The sequence below is a fragment of the Gigantopelta aegis genome, chromosome 10 (assembly GCF_016097555.1).
Source record: "Gigantopelta aegis isolate Gae_Host chromosome 10, Gae_host_genome, whole genome shotgun sequence".
Lineage (NCBI taxonomy): Eukaryota > Metazoa > Mollusca > Gastropoda > Neomphalida > Peltospiridae > Gigantopelta > Gigantopelta aegis.
Genome location: NC_054708.1, coordinates 45562910 through 45578876, shown reverse-complemented (window position 1 = coordinate 45578876; position 15967 = coordinate 45562910). Strand labels below are relative to the sequence as shown.

The window sequence follows — 15967 nt, the reverse complement described above, 5'->3', positions numbered from 1 at the left end:
ACGCACTCAACACATTTTATTTACGGTTATATGGCATCAGACATATGGTTAAGGACCTCACAGATTTTGAGAGGAAACGCGCTGTTGCCACTACATGGGCTACTCTTTCCGATTAGCAGCAAGGGATCTTTTATATGCACCATCCCACAGACAGGATAGCACATACCATAGCCTTTGATATACCAGTCGTGGTGCACTGGCTGTGACGAGAAATAGCCCAATGGGCCCACCAATGGGGATCGATCCCAGACCGACCGTGCATCGAGCGAGCGCTGTACCACTGAGCTACATCCCGCCCCAAGATCATATAGCATGTATCATCTACAATGGGCAGGATCTAAGTCAGTTGGTATAGCACTAGGAAAGAGTTCGACCTGTACCCCTCTATAACAAAGACTCTAAAGAATAACCTTAATCCTATCCCTAAAACGGATTAAAAAAAACCATGCCTCGACTGGGATCCTAACCCAGTATCTACCAGCCTGTAGACCGATGGCCTAACCACTACACCACCGAGGCCGGTCTTAAGACAGATTATACATTTTCTAGAGTTTGAGAATAGAATAGATGCTTAACGACAACCCCAGCAAGAAAAATACATCAAGACTTTCAGGTGCTACGGGTTGTTTCATTTTCCCCCATTAGTGGATTCATTAAATTATTCCTATGTTAAGTATCATTCTATGTCCAGTTCATCAAAGACTGTGGTATGTGCTACCCTGTTATGTATGTTCATACTGTATCAGTGTGTGTAAACAGTCTATGTATTGTAATATAACATTCATTTCATTTCAACTTATTTCCGTGCTAATAATCCAATTCAGTTCAATCACGCTGTCCTGGGCACACACCTCAGCTATCTGGGCTGTCTGTCCAGGACAGTGGGTTAGTTGTTAATTGTTAGTGGTTAGTGAGAGAAAAGAGGGTGTAGTGGTCTCAACCCATTGAGTCGTTAAAACTCGCTTTTGGTGGGAGCTGGTACTGGGCTGCGAACCCAATACCTACCAGCCTTGTGTCCAATGGCTTAACCACGACACCACCGATGCCGGTAATATAACAGTGTGATGATAATACCTGACTTGAATTAAAAGAGCCCATGTTGTTATTGAATGTATTGAACATCTTATCTTCTCTCAGTCGCAAGAGGTCAGGGTATATGTCAACAAAGAACTGGAATACATTCATTGGTATGCATTTAATTTAACAAAGTAACAGTCATGGCAGAGCAGATCAGATATTGGAAATCAGCATAATATTTCCTTTACCAATGATAACCGAAACCATAGGACAGACTACCCAACATATATAACGTAGATTATTGAAGAATCACATTCTCCCGAAGAATAGGAATAGGAAATGTTTTATTTAACGACGCGCTCAACACATTTTATTTATGGTTATATGACATCGGACATATGGTTAAGGACAACACAGATATTAAGAAAAGAAACCCATTGTCTCCACTTCATAGACTGCTTTTTTCGATTAGCAGCAATGGATCTCACAGACAGGATAGTACATGTACATAGCCTTTCTTGTACCAGTTGTGGAGCATTGGTTGGAATGAGAAATTCTGCCAAGGAAGGCAGCTTGACAGCTTCAAAAATGTTAGAAAATGATTGTATTGTCAGAAGTAGTGAATTATATTGTTAATTAGCCAGAACTAAACTGTTGGGTTTATTTGTAGAGTGATTGAGGTACTGGACAACATCACACAGGAGGTAGAGTTGCCACAAATGACAGGAATGTGGTCTAAATATTTCGGTGGTCTGGCGATGACCGTGATGTCTGAACCAAACGATGATCCTGCTCCAATTCGCTGTGTCCTGCGGAAAACACCAAACCAGGTGGAGACAACGTTCAGTGAGCAGACGTTTTCCTGTAGTCGTCTTGACAACAACACTGATCCCAGCCAGGACTCAGACAAGGTATGATACGCACCTGTAACTGTCTGTCTGTCTGTCTGTCTGTCTGTCTGTCTGTCTCTCTCCTGTCTGTCTTTCTGCCTCATGGGCTCAACTACCCATCCATCTGTTTGTCCTGCTTTCTGCCCATGTCTGTCCCTCAATATCTGTCCGTCAGTCCTTTAGTCTATCCTTTCAGTCCATCTGTCCATCCATTCCTCCCTCCCTCCCTCCCTCCCTCCCTCCCTCCCTCCATCCATCCATCCGTCCATCATCCATCCATCCATCCATCCATCTATCCATCCATCCATCCATCCATTCAATCAATCCATCCATCCAATCCATCCATCCATCAATCTAATCCAATCCAATCCAATCCATCCATCCATCCATCCATCCATCCATCCATCCATCCATCCATCCATCCATCCATCCATCCATCCATCCATCCATCCATCCATCCATCCATCCATCCATCCATCCATCCATCCATCCATCCAATCCATCCATCCATCCATCCATCCATCCATCCATCCATCCATCCATCCATCCATCCAAACCATCCATCCATCCATCCATCCATCCATCCATCCATCCATCCATCCATCCAATCCATCCATCCATCCATCCATCCATCCATCCATCCATCCATTTGTCAGTCCATCTGTCTGTCTGTCCTTCAATATATGTCCTTCAGTCTGTCCTTCAGTCCATCCATCCATTTGTCTGTCTGTCTGTTTCTCTGCCTGTCTGCCTTGTCCGTCTGTCTGTCTTCCCAATAACTCAATTACCCATCCATCTGTTCTGCTTTCTGCCCATGTCTGTCCCTCAATATCTGTCTTTCAGTCTGTCCTTCGGTTCATCTGTCCATCTGTCCATCCATCCATCCATCCATCCATCCATCCATCCATCCATCCATCCATCCATCCATCCATCCATCCATCTGTCCATCCATCCATCCAATCCATCCATCCATCCATCCAATCATCCATTTGTCTGTCCATCTGTCTGTCTGTCCTTCAATATCTGTCATTCAGTCCATCCATCCATTTGTCTGTCTGCCTATCTGTTTGTCTGCCTGTCTGCCTGTCTGCCTTGTCTGTCTGTCTGTCTGCCCAATAACTCAATTACCTATCCATCTGTTCTGCTTTCTGCCCATGTCTGTCCCTCAATATCTGTCTTTCAGTCTGTCCTTCAGTTCATCTGTCCATCTGTCCATCCATCCATCCATCCATCTGTCCATCCATCCAATCCATCCATCCATCCATCCAATCATCGATTTGTCTGTCCATCTGTCCATCCATCCATCCGTCCATCCATCCAATCCATTCATCCATCGATTTGTCTGTCCATCTGTCTGTCTGTCCCTCAATATCTGTCCTTCAGTCCATCTGTCCGTCCATCCATCCATCCATCCATCCATCCAATCATCCATCCATCCATCCATCCATCCATCCATCCATCCATCCATCCATCCATCCATCCATTTGTCTGTCCATCTGTCTGTCCCTCAATATCTGTCCTTCAGTCCATCCATCCATTTGTCTGTCTGTCTGTTTGTCTGCCTGTCTGCCTGTCTGCCTTGTCTATCTGTCTGTCTGTCTGCCCAATAACTCGACTACCCATCCATCTGTTTGTCCTGCTTTCTGCCCATGTCTCTCCCTCAATATCTGTCTTTCAGCCTGTCCTTCAGTCCATCCATCCATTTGTCTGTCTGTCTGTTTGTCTGCCTGTTTGCCTTGTCTGTCTGTATGTCTGTCTGTCTGCCCAATAACTCAACTACCCATCCATCTGTTTGTCCTGCTTTCTGCCTATGTCTGTCCCTCAATATCTGTCCTTCAGTCTGTCTTCAGTCCGTCTGTCTGTCATTCTTTTAATCCCTCCAACCATTTGCCTGTCTGTCTGTTTTTAGGTGTCAGTGTTGATGTCCGTTTCTAGCTCAGTGATATAGCACTCTCCCTAGGTGTGATGAATTGTAAGATTAATCACTCTTGCTGGACCCATTGTTTTTTGTCTTGCCTTTATGAAGTAAAACGATGAAATATAGGTATCACTTTTCCATCGGAAGAGAAGGTGATGGTGTCAATTTTGGCATTAAAGTTTCAAATTTAGATCAGTTTATCACAACCTATAGGTCCTAGATCAATCAAACTTGGTTTATAGCTGCAGGGTCCTAGATCAATCAAACTTGGTTTATAGCTGCGGGGTCCTAGCTCAATCAAACTTGGTTTATAGCTGCGGGGTCCTAGCTCAATCAAACTTGGTTTATAGTGGCACCTGTGGATGGTCATCACAGTGCACCAAAAAGGTTTACCATTTAATTCCGCACTCTGTCTTTTTTCCATTAGCAGCAAGGGATATTTTATATGCACTTTCCCACTATTAACCATGATTAAACATTTGGCCAGAACTAGAAAATAGAAATCACTGAAATGCCTTTGTTTACATCCACGATGTCACGTGATATTGTGGGGAAGGGTATTGGGTACCGTTCTATTGCCGTTATCGTTCCTAAATATATCTAAATACATAATCTTTAACCTTTGGTTTTGTTTTAAAGAAGGACAAAATTGTAGCGGCTCCGGGTTTCTTTTTCATCTTCTCTTTCGCTGGGTTGAAGATGGCTGAAACAAGCTGATCCTTGAACACAGCTTCGTTGCTCGTTTTTCGAGCCGCTTTCCATTCAGTTTGCGCACATTTTACAGTTTTTTGACGTCCTGCGTGCTCGTTCACGAACACATATGCATTAATAAAATGTTCGTATAGATGGTTTGGCATTTTGTGAACAGTAGTAGACAACCTAGATACATATTTTAACACATCTGCATATAAATCTATACAACTATGGCTTGCCATGCTTGAATATTTGCCTGCATCCGGTATGTTTGGCGCAAAGGATTTTGGGATATTAAGTAGGTGGTCGGTTCAAAATGCCAGACCAAAGCCATCTGAGACCGAGAGCGAGATTGACAGTACTAAACATTGTGGTTTCTTTCAATCCTTGGGGCTGGCAAATCATCATTTTATTAAAACGATAAAAGTTGTACATAACTGACAACCCCCCTCCCCCCTGTTGTACTCTTTGTACGACCGTGAAAATGTTGAAAACTTTGGAAGACCCCTAAGACAGGACAACATATACCACAGCCGTTGTTGTACCAGAGCCCTGTGACTGTTATATCAAAGGCTGTGGTATATGCTGTTCTGTATTTTATGGGGAAGTGCAAATAAAAAATCCCCTGTTGCTTTTTATTAGTAGTACCATGTGTGGCAGCAATGTGTTTTCCTCCTCATTCTTTGGATCAAGGGCTAAAGTAGCCATGTGTTAGCTGGACTTTAAAAAGTGTTGTGTCAACTTCCTTTCTTTCATGTCCATGTCTATATAATATTTGTTTGTCTATCAGTCTGTGGGAATTGTAAAAAGTTATATACTTTGGGTTAATTTTTCTCCAATAATTGACAGTTCAAACTCTGCTTGAGCAAGGATCAACTAAAATTGAATTTATTGTTACCAATGAACTAAAAAAAAAAAAATCAAGATAAATTTAATGACTAAATATAAAAAACCAAAAAACCCTGGGAGATCGCATTAACAAGTTCACTGCATGTTTTTAAAGTATCACATGATTAAATGATCATAAATCAAAGTTTAAATTTGCCTAATGTAAAATCAGCTTAGCTTAGTAACTTGTTTAACATGTCCATATACCACTAGGGTTTCGAACACGCCTATCCCGAGTCCGGCCTCTGATAGGATCGGGGGTCTGACTCGGGACAGGGGTAAAATCAGCCATTAGTTAATGCATTGCAAAAAATCCCAACTTTAACCTAATGCTTAACAAAGGGGCGACACTGCTGCAGATACTGGTGGCGAAACAATTCATGGTGATTCTTTGATATAACACTTGCTATTGCATGAATAAGAATATACTGTATACAATTGACATGTTTTAAGAGCGCCTGCAGTGTCAGTAATGTAATAATTATGCAAAGGACTTGGGGAAATAATTTGTATTGTGAGTGCAGTGTTTCCTGCAATGGATATGTTGTGAAAGACTTAAGTACTTGCACATGTATGGAGTGTCAATAGTGTAGTATTTCATGCAATAGCCGTGCTGTGAAAGGCCTTTTATCACCAAGCTTCGGTTGCAAAGTAATGGCTTTAGATACACATGGATTACATACATGCATAATACAGACCACTAGGTCAGCCTTTGTTGGCATGGCGGAGTTCCTTAGTGCATTATTAATGTCATGTAACGCGGAAATGGCTGTTGGTGAATTTTTACATAAAAGACTCACTTCGTCACTGATTGTTGTTTAGCCAATTTGTATTCCATGTTTTTAGTTTAACTAGTGGTTTCGGCTTCACAACAATGTGTTTCACCACAGTTATTCGCCAGAGATATGGAGGTTGATAAAATTTACATTTTAAATGTCAGCTAGACATTTGCAATCTATATACTGGTGTTGGTGACCAGTAAATTGAATAACATGAATAGAAAGAAAAAAAAAAGATAGATGAAAAGGAGTTAACAGTTTGAGAGAAGTAATTGATGTTAAAATGTATCAAGAAATGGTCTTATGTAACTGCGTTTACATGATATGTTTAACAGGTGTCAGCATCATGTGTGTCTATTGTATTTCTGGGGGCGGGATGTAGTCCAGTGGTAAAGCACTCGCTTGATGTGCAGTCGGTTTATGATCGATCCCTGTCTGTGGCCCCATTGGGCTATTTCTTGTTCCAGCCAGTGCTCCACAACTGGTGTAACAAAGGCCGTGGTATGTACTACCCTGTCTGTGGGATGGTGCATATAAAAGATCCCTTGCTGCTAATCGAAAAGAGTAGGTCTTGAAGTGGTGACAGCAGGTTACCTCTCTATATATCTGTGTGGTCCTTAGCCATATGTCTGATGCCATATAACCTGTAAATAAAATGTGTTGAGTGTGTCGTTAAATAAAACATTTCCTTCCTTCCATTGTATTTCTGTGCATAGTGGATTTACAGTTGGTTTTGTTTTTGGAAAGAATTTTTTTTAACAATCTCATGAGTCGTATAAAGAACAAAAGATATAGACCTCGTTAAGATGTTTGTTTACCTTCTACTGGTCTCAGTGGCGCTGTGGTTAAGCCATCGGACTACAGGCTGGTAGGTACAGGGTTTGCATCCCGGTACCAGCTCCAACCCAGAACGAGTTCTTAAGGGCTCAATGGGTAGGTGTAAGGCCACTACCACCAACAACTAACCCACTGTCCTGGACAGACAGCCCAGATAGCTGATGTATGTGCCCAGGACAGCATGCTTGAACCTTAATTGTATTTAAGCAAGAAAATAAGTTGAAATGAATGAAATATTCACCTTTTTAAATGACAAAGATTTTGTTCATAATTATATTCACCATTGTTTTAGGTTTGTTTTCCCAAAAACTTGTATTAAAAAGTTAAAAATAGATTTTAAATATTTTAGATATTTAAAACAACATTCTGTTTTTTATGTTATACAATCAATATCTGACATGAAATATTTCCACAAGAAAACAAAAAACAATATTGGGTGACCTCCTAAAAAACATGATAACCCAACTGAATATGCAACAGTATAAAATAAAATAAAAAGTACCTGTATAGACACTGTAACTTATTTCACACCCATTTATATATGGATATTTGCCACCTTCAGTGAAAATTGTAAGCCAAAAAGTCAAATATTGTTAAAATAACAGCAGATCCAAAATTATTGTAAGTAAAACAAAAGTGACATTCATTGCATTTATTGCCCTCGTGTCTGGGCTAGCATTTTGTTTACTTACAATTTTAAATCTGTCGCTATTTTAACAATATTTGACCTATGGGCCTAAGGCGTGTGCTACAACAGCTTGCTCTGAATGTGCACGTAAAGCCCTATGACCTGACATGACCTATGGGAAAATATCCAGATTGTAATGGGTGTGAAATATCAAACATACAGTCACCATACTTTTTAAATAATGCCATACTCAGTAGGGTTATGTTTTTGGAGGGGTGTTTTTTTTTGGGGGGAGGGGGGTTGTTTGGGGATTTTTTTAGGGGGTTTGGGGGGTTTGGAGTGGTGGTGGGAGCACCTGATATATTCATAGTACAAGGACTGTCGTTTTAAAAGTAATCTTTCTATTGTCATTCATATTTTTAAAAATGTATATAGAGTATCTGTAATAGTTCGAAACTGATATAATCACTGATATAAAAAATATAAAAAAAATCACTCGGTCACTCGTAACAAAGCTTGTATGTTTGATTAAACCATGAAGTATCTTAATACAAAATCTTTTGGTCCTGTGTGCAGTATTGTGAGACGACCTTTTCACGGCTCAGCTGGTGGGTTGAAAATTGGTTTGAATCCCGCCCCCCTGTCTTGTTTTTCTTTGATCCTCCGGACTCTGGCGCAGATTAGCCCGACAAACAAACTATGTGACCCTGCCGCTGGTTTCTTATTCATCCTCGCTGCTCAGCCATTATCATCCATTGTCTGCGGAAATAAAATACCACTCACAAGGAGTTGTAAAGCAAAACATCCCTTGTTGGAATTTACGTGGCTACACCTCTCCTTTTATCCCCATAATGTGTGTGCCTATGCAACAATGCTGCCCCTTGCAGGCTAACATTCGCTCCACATGGCAAAAGATCATTGAGGCCCTTTTGGGGTTGGGTGTTGTGACACAGAATGTTAATGTTTAGCAACTTGTCAATAGTCATCTTACAGAATAAAAAGAAATAAATAATTTTTTATTTCATGACACACTCAATACATTTTATTTATGGTTATATGACGTCGGACATATGGTTAAGGACCACACAGATATTGACAGAGGAAACCCTCTGTTGCCACTTCATGGGCTACTATTTTCGATTAACAACAAGGGTTCTTTTATATGCACCATCCCACAGACAGGGTAGTACATACCACAGCCTTTGATATACCAGTTGTGGTGCACTGGCTGGAATGAGAAATAGCTCAATGGGCTCACCGATGGGGATCGATCCCAGACCGAACGCACATTGAGCGAGCGCTTTACCACTGGGCTATGTCCCGCCCCATTCTTATAGAGTATGGCCATGTTCATAAGTTTATTTTTTAAATTGGATGTGTCTTAATTTTGTACATTTACTTTGATTCTTATACCTTCATTTGATACCCTGTATTATCAGACATTAATGGTTTTAGTTGAAAATATTAAAAGGAAATAAATAAATAAATAAATAAATAAATAAAAATAAATAATACATAAATTGAGAAATTTAAGATTTAATTTCTCTTAACTGAAATTAGTATTAAATGTGTTTCACGTTCCCAAAATCCAACACATTTGTTTGTAATACTGCCAAATTACATGATTGTTGTTGTACATTTGTCCTTATCAAGAAGTTTGTTTTGTTTGACGACACAACTAGAGAACAATTAATTAATCATCGGCTATTGGATGTCAAACATTTGGTAATTCTGACTTATAGTCAACAGAGGAAACCCGCTACATTTTCCTAATACAGCAAGGGATCTTTTATATGTACTTTCCCATAGACAGTGTTCTCGCTGCTCCATTTAAGCAGGGCGGCCCACCCCGCTATTGCATTATGCCGCCCTCCTTTTACGTTCTCCACCCTCCTTTATTTTTCTGCGCCCCTCTTTATTTTCCAGCACCCTACTATATTTGCACCTATCTGGACACTGGACAGCAAAGGAAACAAGCTGTGTTGTATACGAAAAAGCAATTGACAAAACATTTACGACAGTTACCATAACGTAATTTAACAGTATTTTTAATCGAAAAGAGTAGCCCTTGAAATGGCAACAGCAGGTTTCCTCTCTCAATATCTGTGTGGTCCTTAACATATATGTCTGATGCTATATAACCGTAAATAAAATGTGTTGAATGTGTCATTAAATAAAACATTGCTTTTTTAAAATTTTATTTATTAATCATTGGTTGTTGGGTGTCAAATGTTTGGTCATTGTGACATATAGTAAGAGGAACCTGTGTTTCCTCTGAAAACTATGGGCTGAATTTACAAAGCAACTGCATACCTCTACAACGATGAAACATCTTCATTTAAGAAGATCAGGCTTTGTAAATTCGTAAATCCAGTGGGCCTATTTCTCGTCCCAGCCAGTGCTATCTTGTCTGTGGGATGGTACATACAAAAGATCCCTTGCTATTAACCGGCCTCGGTGGCATCGTGGTTAGGCCATCGGTCTACAGGCTGGTAGGTACCGGGTTCGGATCCCAGTCGAGGCATGGGATTTTTAATCCAGATACCGACTCCAAACCCTGAGTGAGTGCTCCGCAAGGCTCATTGGGTATGTGTAAACCACTTGGACCGACCACTGATCCATAACTGGTTCAACAAAGGCCATGGTTTGTGCTATTCTGCCTGTGGGAAGCGCAGATAAAAGATCCCTTGCTGCCTGTCGTAAAAAAGAGTAGCCTATGTGGCGATAGCGGGTTTCCTCTAAAAAACAGTGTCAGAATGACCATATGTTTGATGTCCAATAGCCGATGATAAGATAAAAAATCAATGTGCTCTAGTGGCGTCGTTAAATATAACAAACTTCTTTCCCTTGCTACTAATGGAATAAAATATAGCAGGTTCTCTTTCTTAGACTATATGTCAGAATTACCAAATGGTAATAAATCAATGTGCTCTAGTGGCGTCGTTAAATAAAACAAACTTCTTTCCCTTGCTACTAATGGAATAAAATATAGCAGGTTCTCTTTCTTAGACTATATGTCAGAATTACCAAATGGTAATAAATCAATGTGCTCTAGTGGCGTCGTTAAATAAAACAAACTTCTTTCCCTTGCTACTAATGGAATAAAATATAGCAGGTTCTCTTTCTTAGACTATATGTCAGAATTACCAAATGGTAATAAATCAATGTGCTCCTGTGATGTCATTAAACAAAACAAACTTTTCACTTTTTCAATAGCCAATGGTTAATAAAGCAATGTACACTCATGGATAACTGGTTAGAATGGGAAATAGTCAAGTGGGTCCACCAGTGGCTGGTATTGATCAAATGAAGCCGTTTTATCTCAGATGGAAGCTCTTCACCTGCCGACAAAATATTATCTTATTGCTTCATCCACTTCAAACATCAGTGGTCAAAATGATTGCATGGCTGTTCAAGGATCCTCAAGCAGGCCCCCTGATAAAGTCAATCTAGCGTAAGGGAGGTAATTTGTTGAGGTAGACTAACAGGGAATGGCTATTGTCTTGGCCAGTCCAGTGATCGTGAAAACATGATGAGAATCTGATTTTGTAGGACATGGATGTCCACCTTCAACAATTATAGATCTTTGAAACAGCCACGGTGACATTCGAATGTTAACGTTTTCTAAATGTCCATGCCCAGGTGTTTGTGTACAGGTGTTGTGGCTGGATATATTGTGTGTACCTAGCGAGTGTCAGACGTGAAGGAGGGATGTGTGTTTTAGGGATATACTGTGTCTACTCATCAGACATCACCATGGATTAATGATTGTTGATATCTGTTGTGTGGAATTCCTCCAGTTCTACAGGTTAGATTGTAGATTTTGATTGCACTTTGATTTAGTGAGCCTATGGTGTTTATATGTTTTAAATTTCATGTCAATGTGCTCTATGGCGTCGTTAAAAAAAACAAACTTCTTTCATGTTTTTAAGCCTTCATTTATCCATCCATCCATCCATCCATCCATTCATTCATTTTTCCATGCAACTATCCATCCATTTATGCATTCATTCACTTGCTCACTCACTCACTCACTCACTCACTCACTCACTCACTCACTCACTCACTCACTCACTCACTCACTCACTCACTCACTCACTCACTCACTCACTCACTCACTCACTCACTCACTCACTCACTCACTCACTCACTCACTCACTCACTCACTCACTCACTCACTCACTCACTCACTCACTCACTCACTCACTCACTCACTCACTCACTCACTCACTCACTCACTCACTCACTCACTCACTCACTCACTCACTCACTCACTCACTCACTCACTCACTCACTCACTCACTCACTCACTCACTCACTCACTCACTCACTCACTCACTCACTCACTCACTCACTCACTCACTCACTCACTCACTCACTCACTCACTCACTCACTCACTCACTCACTCACTCACTCACTACTCACTCACTCACTCACTCACTCACTCACTCACTCACTCACTCACTCACTCACTCACTCACTCACTCACTCACTCACTCACTCACTCACTCACTCACTCACTCACTCACTCACTCACTCACTCACTCACTCACTCACTCACTCACTCACTCACTCACTCACTCACTCACTCACTCACTCACTCACTCACTCACTCACTCACTCACTCACTCACTCACTCACTCACTCACTCACTCACTCACTCACTCACTCACTCACTCACTCACTCACTCACTCACTCACTCACTCACTCACTCACTCACTCACTCACTCACTCACTCACTCACTCACTCACTCACTCACTCACTTCTCACTCACTCACTCACTCACTCACTCACTCACTCACTCACTCACTCACTCACTCACTCACTCACTCACTCACTCACTCACACTCACTCACTCACTCACTCACTCACTCACTCACTCACTCACTCACTCACTCACTCACTCACTCACTCACTCACTCACTCACTCACTCACTCACTCACTCACTCACTCACTCACTCACTCACTCACTCACTCACTCACTCACTCACTCACTCATTCATTCATTCATTCATTCACTCACTCACTCACTAGTTCATTCAACTAGTCATCCAGTTGGTTGTCTTCCTTCTAAAACCTCCAACCTTTGCTGGTATATCAAAGCCTGCGGCAAATGTTGCCCTGTGCCAGGTAAATGTAATGTAAATTATCTCTAGCTGTTAACCAATGGTATTGGATGTCAAGTATATGAGAATTGCAACATACAGTCCTCAAAGGAAACCCACACCATTAGATGTAAGATATTTCTATATATGTACTTTCTTACTAACCAGACAGCATGCATCATGGCCTTTGATATATGTCAGTCAAGGGGTAGTTATAAAAGTTTATAGTTTAAAGTCAAATCTTCAAAGATGTCACATGCATTCAGCTTGTATAGTGTTGCCTTGATGTTTTAAGTCTCAGATTCTGTCAGAGTCTTTAGTCTAAACTCTGAAACATTCAGATAAGCATCAGCCCATGTTGGAACATAGAACATCCCAATAGGTTCTCTGAGAAGGTTTCATTGTAGGACCCAACCACTTCAGGGGAGTGCTATACCAACTGAGCTAGATCCTGCCTGCTGTATGTGATGTGACAAGGTTTTATCTTCCAGTTCTTTAGAAAAAATGATACATGCTATATGATCAGTAACTATTGGTTAAACAGTGTATTTGGATGCCATTAAAAGAAACAACAATTGTTCCATAACAACAATTGTTCCATAACTAGGTCACCACGATCTACTTTTACACAGTACTGTACATTGAAGGAAATCCTTGTCCCAGCCATATTTTACTTATCAGTTCATATAGGATGTTGTATACATGCAAGTACAGCTTGGAATGCCTTATGTTATATACCATAATTAGGTCACCGCGACATCCTTGTGTGGGCCATATCATACCAATTCATATAGGATCATCAAATCTTGTATACATCCAAGTACAGCTTGGAATGGTCTTATGTTATATACCGTAATTAGGTCACCATGACATCCTTGTGTGGGCCATATCATACCAATTCATATAGGATCATCAAATCTTGTATACATTCAAGTACAGCTTGGAATGTCTTGTGTTATATACCGTAATTAGGTCACCACGACATCCTTGTGTGGGCCATATCATACCAATTCATATAGGATCATCAAATCTTGTATACATCCAAGTACAGCTTGGAATGGTCTTATGTTATATACCATCATTAGGTCACCACGACATCCTTGTGTGGGCCATATCATACCAATTCATATAGGATCATCAAATCTTGTATACATCCAAGTACAGCTTGGAATGGTCTTATGTTATATACCATAATTAGGTCACCGCGACATCCTTGTGTGGGCCATATCATACCAATTCATATAGGATCATCAAATCTTGTATACATCCAAGTACAGCTTGGAATGGCCTTATGTTATATACCATAATAAGTTCACCACGACATCCTTGTGTGGGCCATATCATATCAGTTCATATAAAATCATTAAACCTTGTACACAAATGCATCTTGGTATGGCAGTGTGTCGCAAATGCATCTTGGTATGGCAGTGTGTTGTGTACTATTACCAGGTCACCATGACCTGCTTTTCACACATTACTGCACAATAAAGGAAATTTGTGCTCCAGCTATATCTTCCTTGTCAATTCATATAACATACTCAATCATTTATGGGAGCGGGATTTACCTCAGGTGGTTGAGTGCTCGCTTGAGGTGCTTGCATCACAGGATCGAACCACCTCGGTGGGTCCATTCAACTGTTTGGGTTTTTTCTTGTTCCACAACTGGACAAAGGTCGTGGTATGTGCTTTCCTGTCTGTGAAAAAGTGCATATAAAAGATCCCTTGCTGCATTAAGAAAAATGTAGCAGGTTTCCTCTGATGACTACGTGTCAGAATTACCAAATGTTGGACATCCAATAGCTGATGATTAATTAATCAATGTGCTCCAGTGGTGTCGTTAAACAAAACAAACTTTTTATTCAATAATTTGTGTGCTTCTCCAACAAATTACTAACAGGCATATCATATACCTCACTGGTACTCTCTTTATAGTTAGACATATGGAACAGAATCTAATTCTGTAAAAATATAAACTATAGAAAGATTTTGTTTATTTGTGTGGTCTGTGTACACAGATTTCTTGCCCTGAAATTTGTCGACACATGTCTAAACTGGTTGGCCCACCTGAGGCATTGTGGATATTTGACTGAATTCTTCAGTTACCTCATCCACCTGGGCTCAGGGTGGGATTAGTCGGGCTGTGTAGACACCACGGCCAGGGGGTAATTGTGATCATATTTCTTACTGGCCTCCACCTCAATGGTGTAGACCACTTCTTGTGAAGTAGCCAACCACCGGTTAGCATCAACAGTGTTCGTAATAACTTGATCAAGTTTCCGGAATCTTTATTTGTTTGTGCTTTGTCTAAGTTGGTGCTGGAGTTCAGTATATACTTATTAATAATGGAGTGGGATCGGGTATTGATGGAACAAATGGCTGTAGTTTAAAAATGTATTGTTAAACAAATATTCTTTATCCTTTTTTTAAAGGCCACATGTTGTATGTCTTTTTGGGTTCGCTTTGTAAAACAGGTTCAGGTGTTTATAAACATGATTTGAGGTACATTATTATTAAAAAATCCAAACATACTTGTACTTATGGTAGCCTACATTGACATATGGCATTGCCCAAAGAGTGCTTTGTTTTTGTTGGGGGTTTTTCTTTTAAAAACACACACACATTCAGACAGCTTTATAATTTGAACTCCTATCATGTGTCCACATCATTTGTCTTGCTTCACAAGTGATTTCTGAAAAGCACTTTTGATCTGCTTCAGCTGCATTACAAAGTTTTTAAATTTTAGAAAATCAATTCTTAGGGTTGATGAAAAAGTTGGTCACGACACGTTGACAGAGTTTAAGAGTAGGCTTTAATGGAATGGGTCAAAATGGAGAATGGTAAATTCTGCATACAACTTTGTCGTCTTGTTATGGCATCCGTTGTGCTGGAGGGTCGGTAAACATTCATTCAATCATTTCACTGCGGGGTGGGACATAGCCCAGTGTTAAAGTGCTCGCTCGATGCGCAGTCAGTCTGGGATCAGTGGGCCCATCAGGCTATTTCTCATTCCAGACATTGCACCATGACTGGCATATCAAAGGCCATGGTATGTACTACCCTGTCTGTTGGATGGTACATATAAAAGATCCCTTTCTGCTAATTGAAAAGAGTAGCTCATGAAGTGGCGACAGCTGGTTTCTTCTCTCAATATTTGTGTGGTCCTTAACCATATGTCTGATACCATATAACCATAAAGAAAGAAAGAAGT

General features: G+C 40.5%; 1 protein-coding gene across 1 annotated transcript in view; it reads left to right on the top strand.

Annotated features, from left to right (window-relative positions):
* LOC121384231 (adhesion G protein-coupled receptor A3-like) overlaps positions 1-15967 on the top strand; it is a 145344-nt gene that overhangs the window by 113657 nt on the left and 15720 nt on the right. Inside the window, exon 11 of the mRNA XM_041514518.1 lies at positions 1688-1928. Within this exon, the coding sequence (XP_041370452.1) occupies positions 1688-1928 (241 nt within the window). The remainder of the gene's footprint in view (positions 1-1687; positions 1929-15967) is intronic.